The sequence below is a fragment of the Gymnoscopelus braueri genome, assembly GCF_963280865.1.
Source record: "Gymnoscopelus braueri genome assembly, chromosome: 8".
Lineage (NCBI taxonomy): Eukaryota > Metazoa > Chordata > Actinopteri > Myctophiformes > Myctophidae > Gymnoscopelus > Gymnoscopelus braueri.
The window spans coordinates 26,422,028-26,445,674 of NC_137609.1; the positions used below are offsets into that span (position 1 = coordinate 26,422,028).

The 23,647-nt window shown below is 40.0% G+C and overlaps 1 protein-coding gene across 1 annotated transcript; it reads left to right on the plus strand.

Moving 5' to 3' along the window:
* Positions 1-2,484: 2,484 nt before the first annotated feature.
* On the plus strand, positions 2,485-23,570 carry nectin3b (nectin cell adhesion molecule 3b; the record flags this gene model as incomplete). The annotated part of the gene is made up of 6 exons (XM_080436010.1): positions 2,485-2,607; positions 11,925-12,272; positions 13,471-13,770; positions 15,654-15,771; positions 19,715-19,866; positions 22,939-23,570. Exons 1-6 carry the CDS (start codon positions 2,538-2,540, stop codon positions 23,568-23,570), a joined length of 1,620 nt encoding a protein of 539 aa, XP_080292136.1. The 5' UTR covers positions 2,485-2,537.
* Between the last annotated feature and the right edge of the window lie 77 nt (positions 23,571-23,647).

Consider the following 23,647-nt stretch of genomic DNA (forward strand, 5'->3'; position numbering starts at 1 on the left):
TGAGTGGTGGCCCTGGCCCCGCAATTACTTCGAATCGCAAGGATTAACTTGCTTCACTGGGCTGGCTAAACTACGGACAGCTCGAGGTACTACATACGCAATAAATAGCTAAATCAAAGCAGACCAAACTGAAAAGAAACGTTATTCTTCTGCATGTGCAATTAATCACTCACGAAAGCCATTCGTGTTTGCTGCCCACTCACAATATTTCTCTACAACTCCGAATATATATTTATATACATTTTTCAGTCTGTGAACGATTGATTTTTCATTTCACTGTTTGACATGGATTTACATGTCAAAGATCATTCCAGGTTCCATCCACTTGTTGGTCCTATTAGTCCTATTATATCACTAAACACAAACGATAGTTTTACCATGTAATGAAGTGACAGACAGGGGGGGGGCATTAACACAAAGAACAGACACACAATCTAATATGTGCGGCTCTCAACAAGCATGACGTAATGTTTCATTGGTGGTTCATTCTTCGTGGTGGGTGGACCTCTAGTTTAGGTGAGCTCCGCGTCCCTGCTCAGCGTTTAGTCATGGTACAGTCCACATGCCTGTTCTCTAAATCTCCCTGCTCGGTGCAGTGTGATGGTACAGTCCACATGCCTTTTCTCCCTGCTCGGTGTTGTGCAGTGTTGCCAGATTTTGTGAGAGAAATAATCAACCAGGTCTATGAAAATAAGCCCAAAAGAAGCAACTAGGCCACATGAGCACTCTTACCCTTAACTCTGGTCCATAGCTATCTAACTCTATTTGAAAATAGCCGATCTACAAGCTCACAATCTGTAGATCTGCTATTTTCAAATAAATCTTGATCGAAAAGCGAAACATTTTAGATATATATATTTTTTTTTAAACAACACAAATCTGGTAAGGGAGTCAGTTCCTGGCACAAAACATTTTTATTTGGGGTGGATGTCCGTCGACAAATTTATAATAATGCGGGGTCCTTGACATGTTTGAGAACCACTGGTTTAAACATTGGGAAGCAAGCCCAAATAAGCAACTACACTTAGAAACAACCAGGTGGACGAAGTACTCGACCCCATGTACTTGAGTAAGAGTATACTCCTTGGTCAAATTCACTCCATTATAAGTAAAAGTAACTCAGTCAAAATGTTACTCAAGTAAGAGTAAGTAATTGTTTTTAAATATACTTAAGTATTCCAAAGTACATGCTTTGAAAAATACTTAAAGTACAAGTAAAAGTAAAAGTAGAAGTACATTTCTTAATTTTGATAACAATGAATTGCTGTAATGTTTTCACAATGAATTTATAACTCTTGTTTCAGAGAAGTACTGTAACTCTCTGAAACCACCTCCTGCACTGCATGCACTGATGTGCTTGCTTGTAGATGTTATACAAAGCCTTCAGAAACACCTATAAAAACATAGACATGACTGAGGAACCAGAGCTAAATACTTTTACTCCTATACACCCATACAAGATGTAACAAAGAGGCGAGCGGAGGGGGAAGCCAGAAACACGGCTAGTGTGAGAGAAGAAGTTAGGCCAATTGCATTTTAGGGAAGAAAAAAAACAGCCAACCTAAAGGCCAAACCACACCAATGCAACTAGTCGCAACTCCTTGCAACAAAACTGTTTTAAGGTCAACCACACCGATGCAACTTCTTGCAACTGCCATTGGGGTTAATGGTTGCAAGTAGTTGCAAGTAGTTGCATGTTGCAACTCCTTGCAACTGCCATTGCGGTTAATGGTTGCAATAGTTGCAAGTAGTTGCATGTTGCAACTCCTTGCAACATGCATGGCGAAACATTGTTGTGGATGTGGAGTGGGCTTAAAAGTACTCAGTACTTTATAGCCTTCCTAGAAATATACTTGAGTAAAAGTAAAATATTTGTCTTGGAAATGTACTCAAGTAAGAGTAATACGTATCAAAAAAATCTAATACTCAAGTAAAGTACAGATCCTCAGAATCTGTACTCAAGTACAGTACTCAAGTACATTTACTCCGTTACTGTCCACCACTGGAAACAACTTACAAGCCCAAATAAGCAACAACTGAACTACACTTTAGAAACAAGCCCCAAAAAAAACGCAACCCACTGATATTTACAAGCGACTTTACAGAAAAAAAAGTTGTACATATTTTGATTTTTGATTTCTACCCGTTTATATGATGTTTTTGTATAGTAGTGTAGGCTATATTTGTCTGTCATTAAATGTTTTGATGAATTGAGTACAAAGGACCCCAATGGAAACAAGCCATAGTGCTTTCTTGGGTTTAAAATCCTCTTTACTGACCTTGTATTGAACTGTACTTCCCTGTGCTTGTCTTTGCAAAATATTAATAAAGTATTCAATCAATCAATCAATCACTCAATCAACCAGTCGCTTATAGTAAGCGGACATGGCAACCCCGGTGCTGCGTGATGGTACGGTCCACATGCAGTTTGGTGGAGTTGTTGCCGAGGAGGTTCCATCAGTTCAGCAGAGAGCGCTCAATGGAAACGTAACGTACACGCGTCTGTTTTGTGAAAGAAGACAACGCTGCCTTGAAACATGTCACTGTCCTGTTGTCACTGGACCTGCAACATGGCTTTATTTCACCTCGTACTGTACAGCATCACAGGTACGTACGTCATGCACGCTCAGGTATAGTTGTATTTATTTATTTCTATACCTAAACAGAAGTTTTCTGCAGTTTGAAACCTGCAGCCCCGGGATGTCTCGGCGCGTCTTGGGTCGGCAGGACTCTCTGCATGTTTGTTTGTTTATTCATTCATGCAGTTATAAGTTAACTTTGGGTAAAGTGAAGGTACATTTTAATACCATATAATTATTAGTTTTTTTTTATTAATTATTTATTTTTAAAGACGGACATTTGAGGACCGTATTGAACTTGCTTAGAACTTCAATGCTTTGGAATGATAGCGCCGCCGCAGATGACCCGCGGCTACCATAGAAACCGTGATCAGTTAGGTCACTGTGTGTAGAGTGGCAGCCATGTTGGCTCCACAATCACATCCCTCTTCCCTTGCCAGGTATCATGTCTCTACCTACGTGACGCCATGTGCTTTTTAAATGTTAGCATTTTAACTTGGCCCTCCATGGATGACGTCAGTGTGGAATATTTAGAGGCAGCAACACGGTGCGGTGCCCACAGTGGGCAACAGACTCATTATGCCCTTATTAGTTAAAAGAATGACGTCATTGTTAATTTACTAACTCCTCCCCCAGTGAAGCAAACTCTTGGAGCACAGCGTCCCTGTCAACCGACTATACTGCACACAATTGTACAAGACAAATCAGCCAGTGCAACATCATTCAGTGCCTGTTGCGTGTTGTCTGCACACTGGCTGCTCTAACCTACACCCATACAAGACTAGCATACATTGTTTATTTTTGCATATCAAAATAGACCTGTGAAATGTCATAGCTTGTCTCATAGGATACAACAAACCCTAACCCCTTTGACCTCTGGCAAAAAACAAAATGTCCAAAAATATGGAATGTGTACTCATTGATTATTATAAATTAGAGTAGCCAACTATTTCTTTTACCCATTTTTTTTTCTCCCAATTTAGTCATACCAATTATTCCCTTCCACTGCTTGCCACTGCTGTTGTACTCTACTGGCTCACCTGTCAGTGAGGAGCCTCCACCGGGAAGACGTAGGGCCTCCATCCTAGTCCTCCCGTTCAACATTCCCCCTGATATGTGCCGCCCCCAGCCCGTAGGAGTACCATGCAATGACAAAGCTTGCCCACCCCGCCCGGCTTCCCTCCCCCAAATATGGCCAATCGTGTTCATATAGACACCCGGCAAGCCGGATGCACCATGGTGGATTCGAACCTCCTAGACTCCTCGTTGTTGGGTACCTTGCCCCTGCACCACAGAGCACCTGTATTTAAAATTTAAAAAATGTATACGTGACATTCATGGTGAGTCTGCATGGTTTAGCAACACATTGCTTCTAGTTGAATGTCATTTTCATAATTTTGTTTCAGAACTTAGATTACATTAATGCTTGATTTATTTGGTTTGAATTCATATGAATACTTTACTATAAAGTACTGTGTGTGTCTGTCTGTGTGTGTGTGTGTGTGTGTGTGTGTGTGTCTCCCTGGAACAAGATATTATGGGGGGGGGGGGGCAATTGCATATAATGCTGACATGGAAAAACGTTTAGATAGCAACATAAGTTTTTCAGAAAACTGATAGGATTTAGAAGACAAGGAACATATATTTTTTTGAATAATTTTTGTATTGATTGTGCAGCACTCATTCTTAGTTTTCTTTTTAGCCAAAACATACAATAGTTTTGCAAGCTGGTCAGTTACAGTCTCTGTGTGCCGCATCTGCATTATGTTAATTGGTAAACCAAACGGTGCATTAAGCATATGCACATGCCAGCTGCTATTAAAATGACTCTCAATCATGAACAAAAAACACAGGCCTTCATTAGTCCGGCATATTGTGAATGTACTACTGCCACTCATTCCAGTAATATGTGTCTTTAACCTTGACCCCTTGAACCAGGGGTGTTTTTAGGGTCGGAGCTTTAGGGGTGCTCAGCCAGCCACTAATGCCTAAATATTTCTGCAATGCGTTGTGAGTGGATGTGAGCTTATAGATCTTCTATTTTTGTCACAAAACACGACGGAAGTGCAAAGTAATTCAGGCACCTTTGACAGTGAAGTCAGTGAAGTGTTTCAGCACCCATAAAAAGTGGCTAAATGCCACTGCCTTGGACTTTATTGACAGAACTAACACTATTGGTTCTGCTGGATGGCTTGTCATTAAGGAGACCACTCCCAAAGCTGAACGCACTTCAGGGATTCTCTTTACACTAGAGCCCGACCGATCAGCCATTATCTGACTTTTTTGACGACATTGGTATCGGCAATTATGCAGCCGATGTGTCCAGATTATTTAACTCAACCTGGTGTTCCTGCTTTTGGGAAAAAGTGACAAAAATAGCCTATCTACAAGCTCACGACACATGATTGTGAGCTTGTACATCGGCTATTTGTTGATCAATAGGTATTATATAATAATACATTATAATATATATACAGTTCAAGAGTTATAGGCCAAAACGTGAATCTGCCTGTTACAGCGCCACCATGAGGCTGATTTGAAAAATGTAGGGTGGCATTTCTTCCTTGACCTAGTGGGGATGTGCGTACAAAGTTTCACGGAAATCGGAGGCTGCGTTCGTGACTATTTACCAATGGACATAGGAGAGAATGCCCCAGTTAAAAATCACTAAAATTACTATAACGATAGAAAGCAATGCATTATTTTTTTTAACACTCATCTTTTAATTATTATCATTACAAAAAAACAAAGTTGTCCTTTTAATGAAGAAAAATCCCATGCATTGCTTCCATTTTTTTCAGCAGCATCCAATTTATTCAACACTTATGTGACTGATATTTCCCTTTCAAACATGTTTGGGGTCATTTTAACGTCTACTCAGGCTTTTGTGTTTTACCCCAGACAGTTTATTGATATTGCCCTTCTAATGCGTGAGGGACGTTTTTTCAATAACGTTTTTCATAATTCTTTTCATAATTGTTTTGGAAAATGATTTAAAATGTTTAATGGAATAATACATTAAATAAAAGTAATTGAACAAACACAGCCCCCTCACGCATTAGAAGGACAATATAACATGGTTAAAATGGGTTTGTATAGGGTGTGGCAAATAAAATGAATATCAAATACCGATTTCAAGCAGCGTAAAAACTGTCTGGGGTGAAACAAAAGCCTGAGTAGATGTTAAAATGACCCCAAACATGTTTGAAAGTGAAATATCCCTTTTAACACTGATGTTTCAGTCCCTCTGGACCTTCGTAATGGGTGCGTTCGAATATATAGCACTGAGCGCACTGGCCAATAATACGTGAGTGTGCTCCCGGTGCGCATTTCCGAACGCACCCCAAGAGTGTCTTCAAGACACACTTGATGAAGGTCCAATCAGCAAGAGGAGTGGTCATTACTGGTCATTTGCATCGGAGCTACGTGGCTGTGCAAGTATTTCCCTTGAAAAGATTTTGCACTTAAAAAAAACAGTCAAAACATTGGTAATCGGTGCTTTACGACTCTCCAGACTCTGGATTAGCATTGGAATAATCTGGCATCGTCGGACTCTAGTTCACACCTTATCATGCGTCACCTATCAAAGGATGAGTCTTGTCTGGGTCTTGTGATCGGCTCACAAGTTTGTTTAGGCTAAAGTCTACCCCTGAAGGAGCGAGTTGGAATAACTCCCTTAAGTCAGTAAAGGAGCTTAAGTTCAGTGCACCCTATTTTTATCCCAGAAATGTAGTTTTAGAGAGAAATCAAAAACCGTGGCACTATTTTCTTCAGTTTAAGAACTTAAAGCTTACAATGTCCCAATTTCCCAGGAAAGACAACAATTGCATTTGGGATGCGTAGAGCATGACATGTTCTAGAACAGGGGTAGGCAACCTTAGGCACGGGTGCCAACATTGGCACAGGGGAGGGAGGACACTGGAATAAACGTCTGTATACAAATTAAATCCTGCACAAAATTCTACATTCATTCAAACTCCTAACTCTGACTGGGGAGGGAGTCTGGAAGATAGGTGGTTTATTGCTCTGAGTCTAATGATCATTACATCTTGATGGGAAAGAAAATATAAAGAAAGAAGAAGAAACAAAAATGCCTATGGGTAATATGAGGTTAGACATCGCAGTGCACTCTGGCCGATGTGACCCACCTGTCATGTCTACGGACACTCTTGGTACTGAAATGATGCTGTACCAATCAAAGATTATGTGTCTGTCTGCCACTGGCAACAGATCAAATTGCAGGTATTTATCAATACCCTTAATTCAGTCATGTGAATTCAATTTTGGCATGAAATTAAACACTTTGCACATGATCTGGACTAATTTAAAATGGGCTAAAGTATGCAATAAATGCAAATAATTTTGTGTCTGATATTTAGCTTCACTCTCCAGAAGCATTTGAAAGTCAGAAAAATTAATGCACCAAAAGTAGTATCATTAATGGAACCAAGCCAGAAGAGCAGAGCATCCCTAATACACACTCAAATGACCATCTCCAGTTCAGAGTTCATGTTCTGGTGCAGAGCAGCAGTTTCCTATATATCCACGCTGCATTAAGTCTGCTGTACATTTCAATGAGGTGTTTGACCTTGTGTTTTAGAATGTAAAATAGATGCATACTTACTCACAGCTAATGCCTAGGCCTTAAAGGGGTATACCACTACACAAACTAATCAAACTCTTTTATTTTTTAAATTGATGCAAGAGTCGTGGCTGTTACTGTAGCATGCTAACGTTCCGGGAAGAGAGGCTGTATTTTCCAATTGCTTTGTAATCTCCACCGACGTCATCAGCAGGTACACATTCTCTAGTTATCTGCCACAGTCTGTCTCTGAGACGGTGAGGTTGGAAGAAAGGACTGTCAGTTGTTAGACATCACTGAATGGATTAACTAATGTTCCCCTTTTAGCCCGTATGTTTGATAAGGAACATAGAAAAATAGCTAGCTATATATTCTTTCATATTATCTGAACATTCGAAACATTTTGCAGATCACACATCATTAGTAAATTCAAACTTGTTGTACTTGTCTTGGACCAATTAATTTAGCATTGACACTAAGGATGTTTTTAAGTGCCTCAAGATGTCTGTGTTTCCAACAGTAGTAATGTATATTTGAGTTTTATAATGGCCCTGAAATCATGTCAAATCACAAGCCTGTACAGCAGAACATTTTGGCTGGGTCTGACTTGGGGGTGGGGGGCGGGTAAAAAAAAAATCCACTTTTCTAGAACTTAACACGCATGCCCAAGCCCATCCTACTGCACCAACACAGTGTATGTTCTTTGCACTTTTAATAAGACATTCATGGTTACTGCATGAGCGGTGTGCATGAAAGTGGCACTGACTATAAGGGACTGTGTAGTGGCGCTTCCAGTGGGAATGATGTGTCCTTGCTACCAGGACATTACATCATCGTGTGTGTGTGTGTGTGTGTGTGTGTGTGTGTGTGTGTGTGTGTGTGAGAAAGACATTGGTGGAGTACTGTGACATTGTGACATGATGGTGTGTTCTATCTGCTATGCGCACATTGGATAAAGTGTCTACACTATTTTCTTCAGGATGAGACTCGTTAACACTAAATCCCGATCTATACTTTATGATATGATGATGCAACGCGTTGTGAGCCTGTAGATCGGCAAATGACAACATTGTATGATGGAGTATAAATTAAGAATTAGAAGTCATTAGCACCTCAGGTGTAGTTTTGTTGCCATTATTACAAATCCCTGAGGATAAGAATAAATGCTGTAGCCTGTTTGCCATGTTATGAAAAGCCACAGGATTTGATTGATCTTTGCCTTTATCCATTTTACTATTTTCTGGGCAGGGGAGGAAATCAGGACAAGCTTATGTAAGGTTGTACTCCACAAAAGTTTCATGCTGTCACTGTAGAGTGTTTCAACTGAACACTGATGTACCTTAAATGTTTCAAAACGGGAACTCCCTCCATATGCTTCACATTAGGGCTGGTAACTTTCCTCAGAAATGATATTCGAATATTGGTCTTAAAAATGGGCAGATATTCAAATATTATTATAAAAGAAATATATATATATATATATATATATATATATATATATATATATATATATATATATATATATATATATATATATATATAAACCCCCTTTTTTTTACAGGGACAATACAAAAAACAATGTATCAAGTGCTCGGATCCAATAAAACATATATTTTGTTTGTTTTTATAACTTGATACATTGTTTTTTGTATATCCCTGTCAAAAAATAAATCGAATATTAATATTCGAAATTCAAATATTAATTTACCAGCCCTACTTCACATAGGGGGGGGTTTCATAATAATAATTACAATAATTTGCCCACTCCTTAGTGGTTTTTGTCACCGTTATATTTGCACACGAAATGTGTCCTCTGCATTTAACCCATCCTAAGTATCTGGAGCAGTGGGCGCTGCGGGGGCAGTGCCCGGGGAGCAGTTAGAGCCTAGGTGGTATAGTGTCTTGCTCAGGGACACTTCGGCACATAGGCAGGGCCTGGATGCGAACAGGGGACCTTCTGTTTCCCGGGTGGTCTGTCTACCCATTTATATACTTTGGGGGATTTATATACTTTGGGGGATGCTACATTCAGGATGCTAGGATTTATATACTTTGGGGGATGCTACATATTAAACTTAACTATAGGTCTTACATTCATTGTCTGTTTCAGATTGCATTTTGTCGCTCTGCTCCAATTAAAAAAGCTCACATTGTGTCACATTGTGAGTTTCCCTATTTCGTGTGACAGTTGTGTGACCAGTCTCCCTGGTCTGTGCCATGTTAGGAAGGTTCCCTCTATATGAAAAGCTCCCACACACTGTCTTCAAAATTACGTTTTAATGGGAAACTCAACGTTTCAGTCTGTAGACCCCCATCAGGTTTCAGGTCCCTGAAATAGCTGCACGCCATTAATCCTTTTGTCATTTATAGGTTGATCACAGTGTGGTTGACAGGGAATTGTAAATAACATTTGTTAAGGTTGACAGTTGTCTAATTACACTTGTCCTTTTCCTTGAGAGAAATATTCTGCTCGCTAGCTTGAGTGTTTGAACTACAAGCAAGCAGATTTCTAAATTTGATGTACAGTAAATCCTTTGTACTATAGGAGCTAAGAACTAGAGAGCTGAAGTCTGACCTTGGGTCAAATGAGGTTTTACTCAATTCATCAATAACTACAGCTATAGCTGACTAGCAGTCATTAAGATTGCAAAATGATATGTCAGATGTGACCCCCAGTATACCATTGTAAGTTCAGTTCACCTGAAGTCTGCTTATATCTACAGTATACTCTGTCAATCTGTCTCTGTCTGTCTGTCTGTCTATCGAGAGGGAGAGAAAAGGGTTAATATTTTCATTCTAAAAGTTAAACTGCATAATAACTACATACAATCATCGATTATTATGCCAATAACTACATACAATCATTGATTATTATGACAATAAGTCTAAGTAAATATGCATACAGTATCAATATACTTTTGTTTTAAGTACTTTTCTGGGAGAGACACAATATTAAAGCTAACAAACTCAACTGAAATCCAATTTAAAACCGAAATTAGAGGCTTGCTTGTTTAAATTCAGAATTTGTCCATTAAAAGGATGGCTGGGTTTGGGTCAGTGGTTTGTGGATGTTTAGTACTGGGGGGGGGGGGGGGGGGGGTTATTTTCTTGGTGGGAGATTGGACCAGGGACAAAGCAGTTGTTGGCAAAACAACAATAGCATTTTTTCAGTCGGTTGCCAAGCAATGTGGCAGGTTTTGATTTACGATGACGTCTTCCCACTGGCAGCTTGTTGCAATTAGTGACAACGTTGAGGGGTCTGACAGTGTAGCAGGGTTGTTATGCTTTTATTCGATTTGCTTTGATATGCTCATTTCGCTATCTTTTCTTTTTGTTACCAGAATCTTGGTGATACTGTACGTTTCCTTTTTAATTTCTAGCACCATAATCGCACTGTTGCTTTTACTTTTTCATCCCTTTGACCTTCTTTTTCTTCTCTTCTCTCACCGATGACTTAATCATGTTATCACATCATTCCCTCTCAGTTTTCTCTTTCTCTCTGTCCCCCTCTACTCTCCTCCCTCTCAGCTGCGTTCACAGCTTTAAAGAGACGAGTCTTGTTAATGACTAGTTGCAGTAGATGGTGGTCGAACTTTTATCTGGAGACGGTGTGTTTTTAATTCCTGAATTCAAGTTGGGAACAGTGGAGCAACAGAAATGCCTTTTTAAATGTATCATATTTTGGAGCACGTCAGTCACACACAGCTGTGTAGTATTTGATGGAGCAACAGTAACAACCTGTGTGGATTCCAGTTGTACAAACAGTGTGAACTTGTATGAGGTTTGAGGCTGCAACTACAGCAAAGATTACTTTCATAATAAATTATTATATCGGTTTTTTTTGCTAGATTGCTATGCTATTCAATTAGATATTAAAATCATGTATACCGGTACAAATGTTTGTAAATAATAATCACAAACAACAAATCTGAACCTAAATGGACATCTTGAAATGGCTTTAAGGTAGGGCAACAGATTAGGAACAACTGAAGATGCGTACTGTTTATTGGCTTTTTTACAGTTTTTTGTGAGGACATCATTCGTAAACTCAAAATGCAGGCATATATATATATAGCATATAGTGAAGATGCATACTATCATGTATACTACTAACTACATCATATCTCTAGACAACAATATTGGTTGCTTTTTTAAATATAATTTTATGGAAATCATGACTTAAAATGGCGGGTGTGTACTGTATATGTAGCAGAATTGAAGAATCATGACACTTCTTGGTGTTTGGCCTATAAATGTACCTTGTTAATATCTTGCATTCAAAACTAGCTTTGTTTGCAATGCTCTGGAACCCGTTCAACTTAAATATAATTAGAAATACGTTTTCAGGCTATTTCTACTCCTGACATCACAACCTTGAGTATGGGGCAGATTTAGCTGTTCAAACACTAATTTATTGTTTAAGATTGCCAAATTGTTTTTTTTATTTCCAGCATTTAAAATGATCTGTTGCCCTGTGTTAAATGAGTTTCCCCGGCAGTCAAAAACATAATTCTTGTTTTTATTTTCCTTATTAAATGGAACAAGGTCAAACATTGTTATTTTGGTGAAATTGTAAATTGCACAGGTTAGACATGTTTACATGATACAGCACTAAACTTATAACATTTTTATTTGATAAATCTTCAGTTGATTAATAATTTCCTTCTAATTTGATTGTTTTAACTTAAACACAACAAATGATGTTTTGAGTGCCCTGTCATGAAGTGTACCTGGTTGTAAATGAATATTTTTTTATTCAGCAGGTGTATGGAGCAATCAGGTGCTGGTGCCCCAGAAGGTGAATGCTGTGTTGGGGAAGAATGTGACATTGGAATGCAGGGTTGAGGTGGATTCAAACCTCAGTCTCACCCAGAGCTCCTGGGAGCGCCGTCTGCCCTCTGGCTCGGTCACAGTGGCTGTCTACCACCCACAGTTTGGCATCTCTATTCCTCCAGAGTATACCCGCCGTTTGCATTTCCGCTCGCCCTCGTCTTATGATGCTACTATTGTCCTGGAGGAGGTGGGTTTCTCTGACATCGGAGTCTACACCTGCAAGGTGGCTACTTTCCCTCTGGGAAATGCGCAGGCCTCCACCACTGTCGCTGTTTTTGGTAAGTGTAAACTTTTGTAAACCGTTTGTGCTTCTGTGTATGTACATAGTTTCATGCATGAGTGTCTCGTCTTGAGCTTGCGTTTATGTCTGGTTGATGTTGAACTGACAAATATATATTTAATCAAGTAAATAAATTAATCCAACATCTACTAAATCCAACATGTCCAGTCCAAAAAGTATTTACAAATACTTTTCTGTGGCTTGTTTAAGCCCAATTAGTCACCAAATGGGAATAACATTAGTTCCATTTATGGAAATGCTGTTAATTTTGTATCTTTCTGTATGATTGATGACTTGCCTGACACTATAGCAATTGTGCTGATGTTGAGAACCCATCTGGTGCTCTGAAATGACTATTTGACAACTGTATGGTAATATTGTACTTGGCACTGGCACTGAGCCTGCGCATGATTAGGACCAAATGAAGGGGTGAATGAATAGAAAAACAGGTAGGTGCTTCTCAACCATTGTCATGTCAAGGACCCCCAACTTGATATGTATTGGTCTGCGGACGCCATTTGAAAATATTATGTTCCAGGGTCCCCCGTAAGAAGTGTTTTGTTGTTGGATTAGATTAAGTGCAGAATTCTACAAGAACTGTCACTGTGGGGAGACAAAAGTGGAGACAGTGAAACCTATGATCTGAATACAGTAGTCATTCTTATACATTTTCTTTCTGGGCTAACGGCTAGCCGGTGAAATAATAGTTACATTAGCTGGGGACCCCCTGTAACCTCCCCACGGACCTCTGAGGGTCCCCGGACCTCACTTTGGGAACCTCTCCCATCTAGGCAGTGTAACCGAGGAGAATTGAGAGAAAAGCAGGGTTGGATGTAATTATAAATAAACGTGTTGAGATGGAAGAATAATGGCAGTGTAGGGAATGTTTGACTTTGTTGATTTTGTTTCACTGGTGAGACACTCCCCTGTCTTAGGAGAACTGTGGGCGCACGCACGCACAAACTCTCTCTCTCTCTAACATTTGGTGCACAAAACTGCTTCCAAGAGAAAATTACAGAAATAGTCTCTGCTGCTACTGCACGCTTAGAAAAAGGGTGAATGAAGTGTGTACTGGGAACATTTCAAAAGTGTTTTTATTTTGATCATTTCCATTTGATTTTTTAGCAACTCTAAACAATGCTAATCTGTGTTTCTCTCTCTCCCCTGCCCCACCCAACTGGCTCTGTGGATCTTAGTGGAGCCCAAGGTCTATGTGTCTGCAGGATCGGTAGCCCTGATCGACGGAGCTAATGAGTCTGTGGTGGCCACCTGCATTGCCGAGCGGGCCCGCCCCCCCGCCGAGGTCTCCTGGGAGTCCAACTTGTTCGGGCAGTCTGAGGTGCAGCTGTTTGACGAGGCCAACGGCACCACCAGTACGCAGGTGCGCTACCTGTGGCAACCCACCCGCCACATACAGGGACACTCTCTGACCTGTGTGGTGCGCCACCCGGCACTGCTGAACGACTTCAGGATCCCCTACAAACTCAATGTGCAGTGTGAGTTTTTGTTTTGTCTTAAAAGGACCATAACGAAATTACAGCCTGTTTAGCCATTGAATGTTACTCATACTTCACTTAATGTTTCCATTTTCCAAAGCATGCTCACTTTTTTGGGGGGAAAGATTGGACGGTTTGAACTTACAGAGACTTGAAATTTGCTTTATAGTGAGTGCCTTTATTCTTTGTTAAAGTTGCATTAACATTGAAATTTAATGCATTTTAAAGAATGAATTGATTTGAAAAGTTGAGCCAAAAATAGTCCCCTGGAAACATTGATTTACAAACAAAATTCAAATGTCCATGACCGAACCGTACTATCATGTCTTTCATGAAAGTTTGGTAACGTAAACCATATTGGTAATGACTGTGAAGAAAATGTAAACAATTAACAGGAAAATGGTTTATGTTTATGTACGATATACATGTATGGCCTATGACGTGTTGACACCTCATGGTCCAGTTGATGGAGTTGGTACAACGAGCCATATAGAGTCCCAAGTTCTTCTGGAAAACGAAATGCAAATTTGTAATTAATTGGCAGCTTTTAAGGAAGTCTTTTAATAGAAAACAGATCCGTACAGTGGAATGAAAAAGTCCCTTGCACAGAGCTAAAATGGAATCGTTAGTCTTTCCTTCTTGGAGGATATAATTGCTACTTTTTTATGCCAAGTGCAGGTCTTCTGTTCTTGTATTTTCTTATTTCCCTGTGTCTGCATTTCCTCAGCTTTTTGCGTGTCGATAAATCTTGCTATGTGAGTCCTTAACTGACCAAAGTGTACATTCTATCGATGAGAGCTCTTGTAGCATCCTGTCTCTACAGGACACATGGACAGTCAATTGGCTCAGGAAAGTTGTCAAACCTTGACAACCAAAAAGTTGTAATATCTTAAGTAAATCAATGAAAGACATTTTGATCTTAAAGATTCTGCATACCCAGCAACAAAGCCAAATGGTTGGTTGGTTTATGCCATGGAAAATAAAACGGACCACCACTTTATTCAGTATAACAGCTCTTTTGTTTTGAATGTTTCCAACTGATCTGGAAACCTGGCTAGTGAAGGCAGAGCTGTCTTAGATCATGTTCTTAATACCCGGCAGTTACCCTGCAGTCACGTTATGGGGCCTTGTTTGGGCACAAGTCCTGACGATCCACTGCTGGATTGAATGTCTTATGTCATGATGGTACGTCACACAGGCTTCCGTCATGCAACTTATTTTCATTCAAGCAAAAAGGTAAACTTTTTCATGAACAAAATAATGATTACTGGGCCCCTTTCAGCACAAAGACATTACAGGCTGCAGTCAACCAGGTTGTGTCAGCAGACACTGTATGTTTTGCAGTATGTTTGACTTGAACTATTGACAGGGTGTCATAGCAGATACGTCTATGAAATATTGTCGCTGTCGGATGGAAACTGTCTCAAATGTTGCTTTTCAGGAATTTGAAAGAATAACCTGTGTTCCAATGGATCCAAAGTAGTTATTTGTATTCTGTTAATACTTTTGAAATGGTTAAATAAGACATAAATAGACTTTACTTTAAAAAATAATCAAAAAAGTATCAAAAGTTGCGAAAATAGCACATCTAGTACATGCTAATGTGTCGGGAGGTGATGTGTTGTGAGCTTGTAGATGGAGTATCTTTCTACTTTTGAGTGACACTCTTGTACGATGAAACTGGCCATTAATTTATGAAAAAAGAAAACGTTATGGCGATACAAGGTTTCTGCCCGACAGCTAGTGTACAATGACATTCAAAGTTCACCTTGGTGACTGTTACATAGCAGAAACGTGTGTGTGTGTGCTTGTATGGAGGAAGTCTGGCTTACATCCTGCTGGCATGTTTCACATTTTCCATCTATTGCCCGTCTGTATTGCAGTTGCCCCTGATATCTCAGTTGTGGGCTACGATGGAGATTGGCATGTGGGCCGAGAGCATGTCCAGCTGACCTGCAAAGCCAACGCGAACCCACCAGCCCATCACTTCAGATGGATCAGGTGCGTCTGTGACTTTGAGAGTAGTTCTTGGAAGAATTATTTTCAATCAAAGCCAAGTAATACCATAACAAACCACTGTGTTACTGTTTATTTGTGTGTTTGATTAATTTTTATTGATTGATACTTTATTAGCAGTTTGAAACGGTACGGCACTACAGTAAAAACTATGCCAAAAGGACAACACACAACGTGTATGTGTGTCTCGTCAAAGAAGACTATTTTAGGCGGGGTTAGGGTAAGTTTACAATAAAGGTTATGTTACAGTATGCGTATAGTGACGAGTTGGGGATAAATATATCAAAGCAGGAAGCCCCTTGAATCCAACAATTGCATTCATTTTTCAAAGGTCTAATTCTTTTTTTCAGGTGATATTTTCTGATTGACACTTTTGCCAAGTGAAAACTAAATGCTACATTTGTGCATACAGTATATCTTTCTTAGGTTAAGTCACATGACCACAAGGATTTTGCATGTGCTTCTACATTACCGGGCAATGTTGAAGGCAACATAAACCGTTCTACAGTAGTAGTAGTAGTAGTAGGAGCGACTCTGAAAAGACAACTCTTTTTTTTTTGTTCTGCTTCAGTCTGATTTAGTCAAGCGAGGTTCATGGGTAAATTCAAGTTTAACAATAGCTGGTTTGAGAACCGCTTTTGCCACCGGGCTTGGGCGGCCACCGGGCTTGGGTGATTCAAACACACTGCCTTTACTACAGTTAACAACCTTTTTATAATTGTTTTAGTTGCCTTAGGTTCAATATTACATAGCTTCTAATATGCTATTGGCTGTTTGTGGTCTTTTTGGAAATAATGAAAATCCGCTTATATATATATATATATATATATATATATATAGAAAAATAACAAAATGCCCCAAAAATATAAAAAGCTACTCCTATGGAAAGGCTATCATATATTAATTTACTTATAATGACCCTATAAAGTTTATGATGTTTATAGTATAAACTTGCTGTTTTACTCATGATACAATTTCTCTTTCATAAAAGATGCATGCGCCAGATAATTCCCACATACAACAAAACACCAAGAGAGTACAACAAAATAAACGTTTTGTACTTAGTTTTTGTACCTAGTCTAGTTTATTTTTAGAGACTAGGGGCGTCGCCAAGTTGAAGTTACTAAACAATAAATAATAAAAAATCAACCATTGTCTCCTCCGGGTAGTCGTACTGCTCACTCATAGAGAACACCCTCCCCTGCTGGCTTACCACCCACGAACACTGCAGTTGTGTTCGTTGGAAAACCTGGCCAAGCCGAATGCATTGTGGAGGATTCCAAGGCTCATACCTTTTTTTAATTTGAGGAAAAAGGCATGCCAGGAATTTGGTTACAAATGATGTAAAATAATAATAATGTGTGTGTGTGTATACTAGTTTCCTAGCAGGTGCAGCACCATGTTATAGATTTGTCAACTAGCCACACACATCCCTAATTGCAGTACATGCTGGTGTTTCAGAAGAATCTTTGGTGGAAGTAGGCTGTGTGTAGTGGTATACAAGTAAGGCTCGCCTGTAGGCAGCGACTTGTTTTACATTTGTGCTTTTGCATCTTTTTTTAAACGGCGCAAAATTCGGTTACTATTCAAAGTAATACTGAGCAGAACTCTACAGTGGATTATTTCGTACCTACCATAAATGTTCATCAGCAGAACTAGCTTGCATTTGCTTCAACAACGGAAAAGCGCGCCCAGCATTTACCACACACAAACTGGAAACATGCAGTGTGTGTGTGTGAGGCAGCTATTTTGTGTTGGCAGCACTGTGTAGAAATTCCTGGGGGGGGAAAAAAATCTACTCTGACTCCTGAATTTTGTTGTACATATTTGATCACTTGTAGCGTTTCACATTGAAGTAAGTACGTTTCCCAATGCAACGCTACTGCAATGCTACTGGCTTTTCTATTGGATGTGTAAGCCTGAAGCACATGGCGTCCTCCCTGTAAATCATGTATGTTACATGCATCAGCTAGGCTGCTGGATATGGAGATATGGTTTATTTCTTTTTTTCCTGCAAGATGCATTCTTAATGTATGTGGGAGGGGTTTGTTGCACCAAGCTGTTATATTCTCTGTGATTGTCAAAAGATGATTCATGCGTAATACGTCATGGACAATTGTAACAGTTAAACTGAAGATAATGAAAACTATTAACATTTCTAATAAAAGCAGTATTAAATACAACCGCTGTAAATATTCTTCCCAACTGGGCAGGGAAGATGGTAGGTTACCAAATGAATATTTAAGCAATAACTTATTACAGGCCAGGCGACGGCGTTGAGTTATTGCTTTCATAAAACGGTTACCAAATATGGCAGTATAAAAATTATAGATGTATCCGAAATTGAATAACAATTTTATTGCAACAATAATGACTGCCTGCATAAACAAGATACATTTATTTATTTTCAAAAAGGATGACAGATGGAGCTGCTTTACAATGTATGCCTCACATTCACCCCTTTGCTCACATATTCACTCACCAATGGCAGAGGCAGCCATTCAAAGTGCCATCGCGCTCACCGGGAGCGGTTTGGGTTTAGTATCTTGCTCAAGGACATTTTGATGCACGGTGCCAGGGGGAGCCAGGTTCAAACGGGGACCATCTAATTCCCAGATGACCCATCTACCTCCTTAGCCTCTCCTGGTGGCTATTTTTCACAGAGACATGCACAGCTCTATAACATCCCTATTCTTGGCATGTCATAATATAGACTGGAAATGGACTATATTCTGGAAAATTACTGTAGGTGACCATTTGGCAAAAATAGGGGACTATTTGGCAAAAATGGCAATCTATAAGCTCAAAAGCTCAAAACCTGTCACGTTTTAATGCGATGTGGGCTACTTCTATTTGATATACAACAAAGTATATAGGGTTTAAGTGGTTAAATGTTGTCATTTTGTTGAGTATTGTTTCTACCTTGTGACATTTTGTACAGTTGATAGCCTAAAACGTTTGTCTCAGACGTGTAGTAGTATTGAACTGAATCAATAACCAATTCGATTGCATGATTTGAGCTACCTTTTATATAACAGCCACTGCGGCTCATTTGTATTTAAATGCCTCTTTGTGTGAGGTAGCATTGTTACACATCATGACCAGCTAATATGCTGCATGTTATGTTGACTGAAAAATTCAAAAAGAAAAAGTGCAAAACTGGTTAAGCATGCATTATACTTCATTGTTGCATGCGATTGACCTGTGGTTCCAGTTGAATGGACAGCATGTAATGTCATGACACACTTAAAACGTATTCTGTTTTTTCTTTTGTATTCCTTTTAAATTGTCTACCAGTTTTTAAGATTTTTTTTTTTAAAGAAATGTCCCTTTATGGTATCCCAATATTATATCTTCATTTTTATATTGTCATCCTCAACCTGATTTCCTCAGAAGCCTCTTCTACCCTGTCCAAATAATAGAAAAAACTGTCTAAAAAAGGTTATTTAAAAAGAGAACCAAGTGGGGAAGAGTTGTATGGAATCCCAGTTCCTTCACTGAATATTGAATATATGTCACAATTATAAGAAAAGAGAAAAACAAATAGACATGTACTGAAATATAAAATCAGAATTGTGAGGGGGGGGGGGAAAGCTCACTGCTCAGGCCTTTTTACTTTTCTTCAGTGGCAGAAATGGGGTTCTATAGCACTGAGATGGCTAAGTGGAGCTCTGGACTGAAGCATAGCCAACCATGCCCTTAGAATAACCAGCTGTGACTGTCTGCGTGGATCTTCTACAGGGCATGACTGTTTACTTTAGTATAAGCAGACTTAGAATTCTCACAAAAGAAAGTTGGCAAAAAAAAGAAAAACACACACCCAAACTTAAAAATAAATAAAACTAGTGTGGATCTGTGATAATGTGCTGCTGCAGACTGATATCAACCAGAACCATGTGTAACTGAAAGTGTTTTATGTGTATCCCAGACTGGATAGTGAAATGCCAGAAGGTGTTGAAACGGTGAACAACACGTTGCTGTTCCTGCGGCCGCTCCAACGGAACGATTCGGGGGTTTACAGGTGTGAGGCTGCCAATGACATAAACCTTCGCAGCAGAGATGTGCGCATTCTAATACAAGGTGAGTCCAAATACAGTCTCTGTAAACAGCTGACTGCATTCCCCTCCCTCAGGAAGAACTGTGCAAACCCATTGGCCAACAACACACATGACATCCTGGCGAATTGTTGCTCATTACATCATACTTACAAAAATGCAGGGTTGAGTTACATTCAAAGATACACACCCACAGCCCATCAAGACTCTTTCCTGCTAGTATTTGTGCAGATTATTTCCGGCCCTTAGATTTATCCTTAATTACAGGCTGATTCGCATTGATTAACGTCAGGTCTCCAGATGTTCAACAGGAGAATTTCCGGGCTAAACCCATCTGCTGATGTTTAAGTCGACCACAAGGCACCACCTCTTCTCTCTTGCTCCATCTCTCGCTCTCTCTCTCTGTGTCGTTTTCTTTCTCTTTCTCTCTCCGTGGCATGTGATTGTGTTTGTGCATTATGAGCATGTCCCTAAGGTGTTGTTACGCTCCTCTTGCCTCTGGAATCACTCCTCCTGAATGAACCTCTGAGTATGATGTGATCCTCTGCTGCATCTCTCTCTTCTTTTCACTCTTTTAATTCGGTGTGTGTCATGCAATGAGAGGCAAAGCCTCCAGCCTCAGATGATGTCCCAGATTCATAAAACATTCACTAGTTCTTTTCAACTCCTATTTATTATTTATCATCCTTATATTTTTTTCCTTTGAGATGAGCTGTATGGTTGTGCGCAAGTGTGCATGTACAAGATGCTGCTCTCCTGGGTGTATGTTTTTTTTTTCCTTCATGTGTTCTTTTTTTGCTGTGCATACGCCTATGCATGGTGTCATATAATTGAGCTAAAACCCACAATCTTATGATGTTACCCCAATAAATGTGAATCTTACCCTTACATCTGGCTTGGAAAAATAATTAATATGTCAGAACGACTTCAGAGAAATGCAGAACTCTTTGCACTTTTACACTTTTCTATTGCTTCTAACATCCTTCCTATTATGTGTGTTGAGTTCCCTCTGCTGTGGGTGTTGTCAGCCTGATGCTGACAGATTATTTTGAGGTTGGTTTCCTGCAAGGCCTTGTCGTGCCTCATTAAGTCAGCTGTGCTACACCTGTGCTGGACAACTAATGCTGACTGTATAGTAGAAGTGGGTCAAACTTGACATGTAAATACCAAAGGTTTCTTTTAGCCTACATAGTGTCTAAGCGAGCTGGGATTTTCCACACTCAAAATAGTGCCAGAAGGTTTGGATGATGACGTAAAAGAATTTGGAACTCAATTCATTATACCTTTCTGTGCAGTGCATTAATGATGTGTGACTGTCACAGACAGCGAAGACACTGACTCCAGAATCCAATCTAGTCTTGTTCTCCTCCTCTGCATTCAGTGCATTGTGACAAACAAGTAATGTCAGCAACATCATTTATTAAACTAGACTGTCAATAGTCATTGGCTCTCAATGGCACTCTGCAAAAACTTATGGGAACCTGGCAAAAAATAAATAAAAATCAAGCCATTGTTCTCTTAGACTGTCTTGAAGTAAGCGCCGCAGTCAAGTCATATTTACATATTTTACAAGGGATAGAGAACATCCAAGATGGAAGTCAAGCCATTTCAAAAAGGTACTAGTAATGTAGTGATGGAGCAACCATCTGGATGTTTTTGTTTGAGCAAGCATGTAAAATAAGTCCTAGAGTTTGCTTTAAAAGGCCTTTTGTTAAAAAAAAATAAAAAATACATGCATAATCTTACTTGAAAGTCCTTTATCCTTTGTCCTGCTTTCTTGGTAGACTTCCTCAACTGCTCCAGTAACGTACACTAGAAAGATCCTCTTCCTCCTCCTCCCTCATCAGAACCTCCTTTTCCTATCCACATTCTCATTGACAACAGGTTGTGCATCTGCAGTTGTGTATACTCATAACTGCTCCCCTTAAGGCACTTATGAGTATAGTGGCAGACATTAAGTGATTTCTAATAGTGCAAATTGCCATAGCATTATTGGGATATCATGAAAATTAGCATTTCTTCAACTTTGCATTTCTGCCTCCGAAAGTCCAATCTGCATGTCAAATGATGAGAGGAAACTGTTGTCGGAGAGTTAAAACCATGCTAGGTTTATAAACAGAAATCAACTTAAAACAGAATGATTACAAAATCCAGTTGACCGCATTATACAACTGAAATGGATTATAGACTCTAAACGAAAGCAGAACATGCAATGGTGGAAAACTGTGTGACAACAAGATGCATAACATGACTTGTAAGAGGGATACAAATTTTAAACCAGACCATTAAGACTAGACTTCCATTTCTAATTCCTTCTGTAGTTAGCATCCAGTGTTCCCTCTAAGCTGCTATGGTTTTATTTGTGGATATCTGCCGCTTGCCGTGGCTTCTCTGACAACTTGGAGGGAACACTGGTTACATCACTGGCCTTTCATCATTGTTTCCCATGCGTTTATGAATTGTGTACAAATAACACATATTATTATCGCCTTTGGTTTGCCTTTGTTTAACCTTGAACTTTACTGTGATATTTCTCTGCAACAAGACGTTAAAAATGGCACCCTCCTTCAGTGATCACAGACTTTCCTTTTATGCCTCAGGCAATGGACTTGAATTCCATTGATTAAAGGGATTTAGTCTCGGTTTTGTTAAGTAACATAACATAAACTTTAAAGAATCAAATGATTATAAACAAAGATTTCTGTCAACTTTGAACTACAGGTGCTCTGCAACAAAACCAAAATAAATACCAAAAGCAATTACTGACTATCTTTCTACTGAGGGTGACCATCTGCAGAAATAACTAAATCATGCACTGTTAATATAAACAAAGAGGCTTAAAGCATTGTTTATTTCAGATGTGTTGCCAATGCAAACCAAAGGCTATTGTAAGCATGTAGTTTAATTCTTGGTTAGTTGAGTTGATGTTAGTATTTTCATGTCAACCAACCCCTTCTTAGTGAAATGCTGATGTAGTTGGCATTGACATTCTCTACTCTTCTGCCTGTCCATCCCTCCTCTCCCCTCCCTTCCCTCCCAAATTTCTTTCTCCCTCTTTTTTCCCCCATCTACTTCCTTCCCTCCTTCCCTCCATTAGATCCTCCCACCATGCCCTCCACCATTACTGCGCCTGTCCTAACGGGTGTTGCCTCCACCTTAGTGGACGATAAGCGCCAGGTCCTCCTCAGCTCCCCAACACTTGAAGCCCTCCCTGAGAGCAATCTGGGATCTGTAGTGGGTGGGGCTGTGGGCGGGGCCTTGTTCCTGCTGCTGTTGCTGTTTCTCGGAGGCATCTGTTACCTGCGGAAACAGCAGACCTTCCACAGCAACTACTACACCAAGCAGTACTTGGGCCCGTCCGACCTCCAGAAAGCACCCACCCAACACGAGCTCCACCCGACCAAGGCTGGCAACAGCTCTTCCCGTCAGGACCATGACCGAGAGGAGTGGGGCAACCATGGCGGAGAGGAGTACTCTCCCAACGGCTACACCAGGGCCATGAGGGAAAGCAGTCACCACCATAGCAATCACCATAACGGCCACATTGACAAATTACACTATTCCAGTCCGCAGCGGACTAAACATGCCCAATATCCTCCTCCTTCTCCCAAACCACTGACCAACAGCTCCCCCTACGTTTCGGATGACTGCTATGATAGTGGTCCTGATGGGGACTACGTCTCTCATACAGATGGTTCAGTCATCTCCCGCAGAGAGTGGTACGTTTGACCCACTACCACTTAAAGTCGTAAATGGATACTGTTAGACCAAGGAGATGACGACCACCGGAATTGGAGGGATTCATC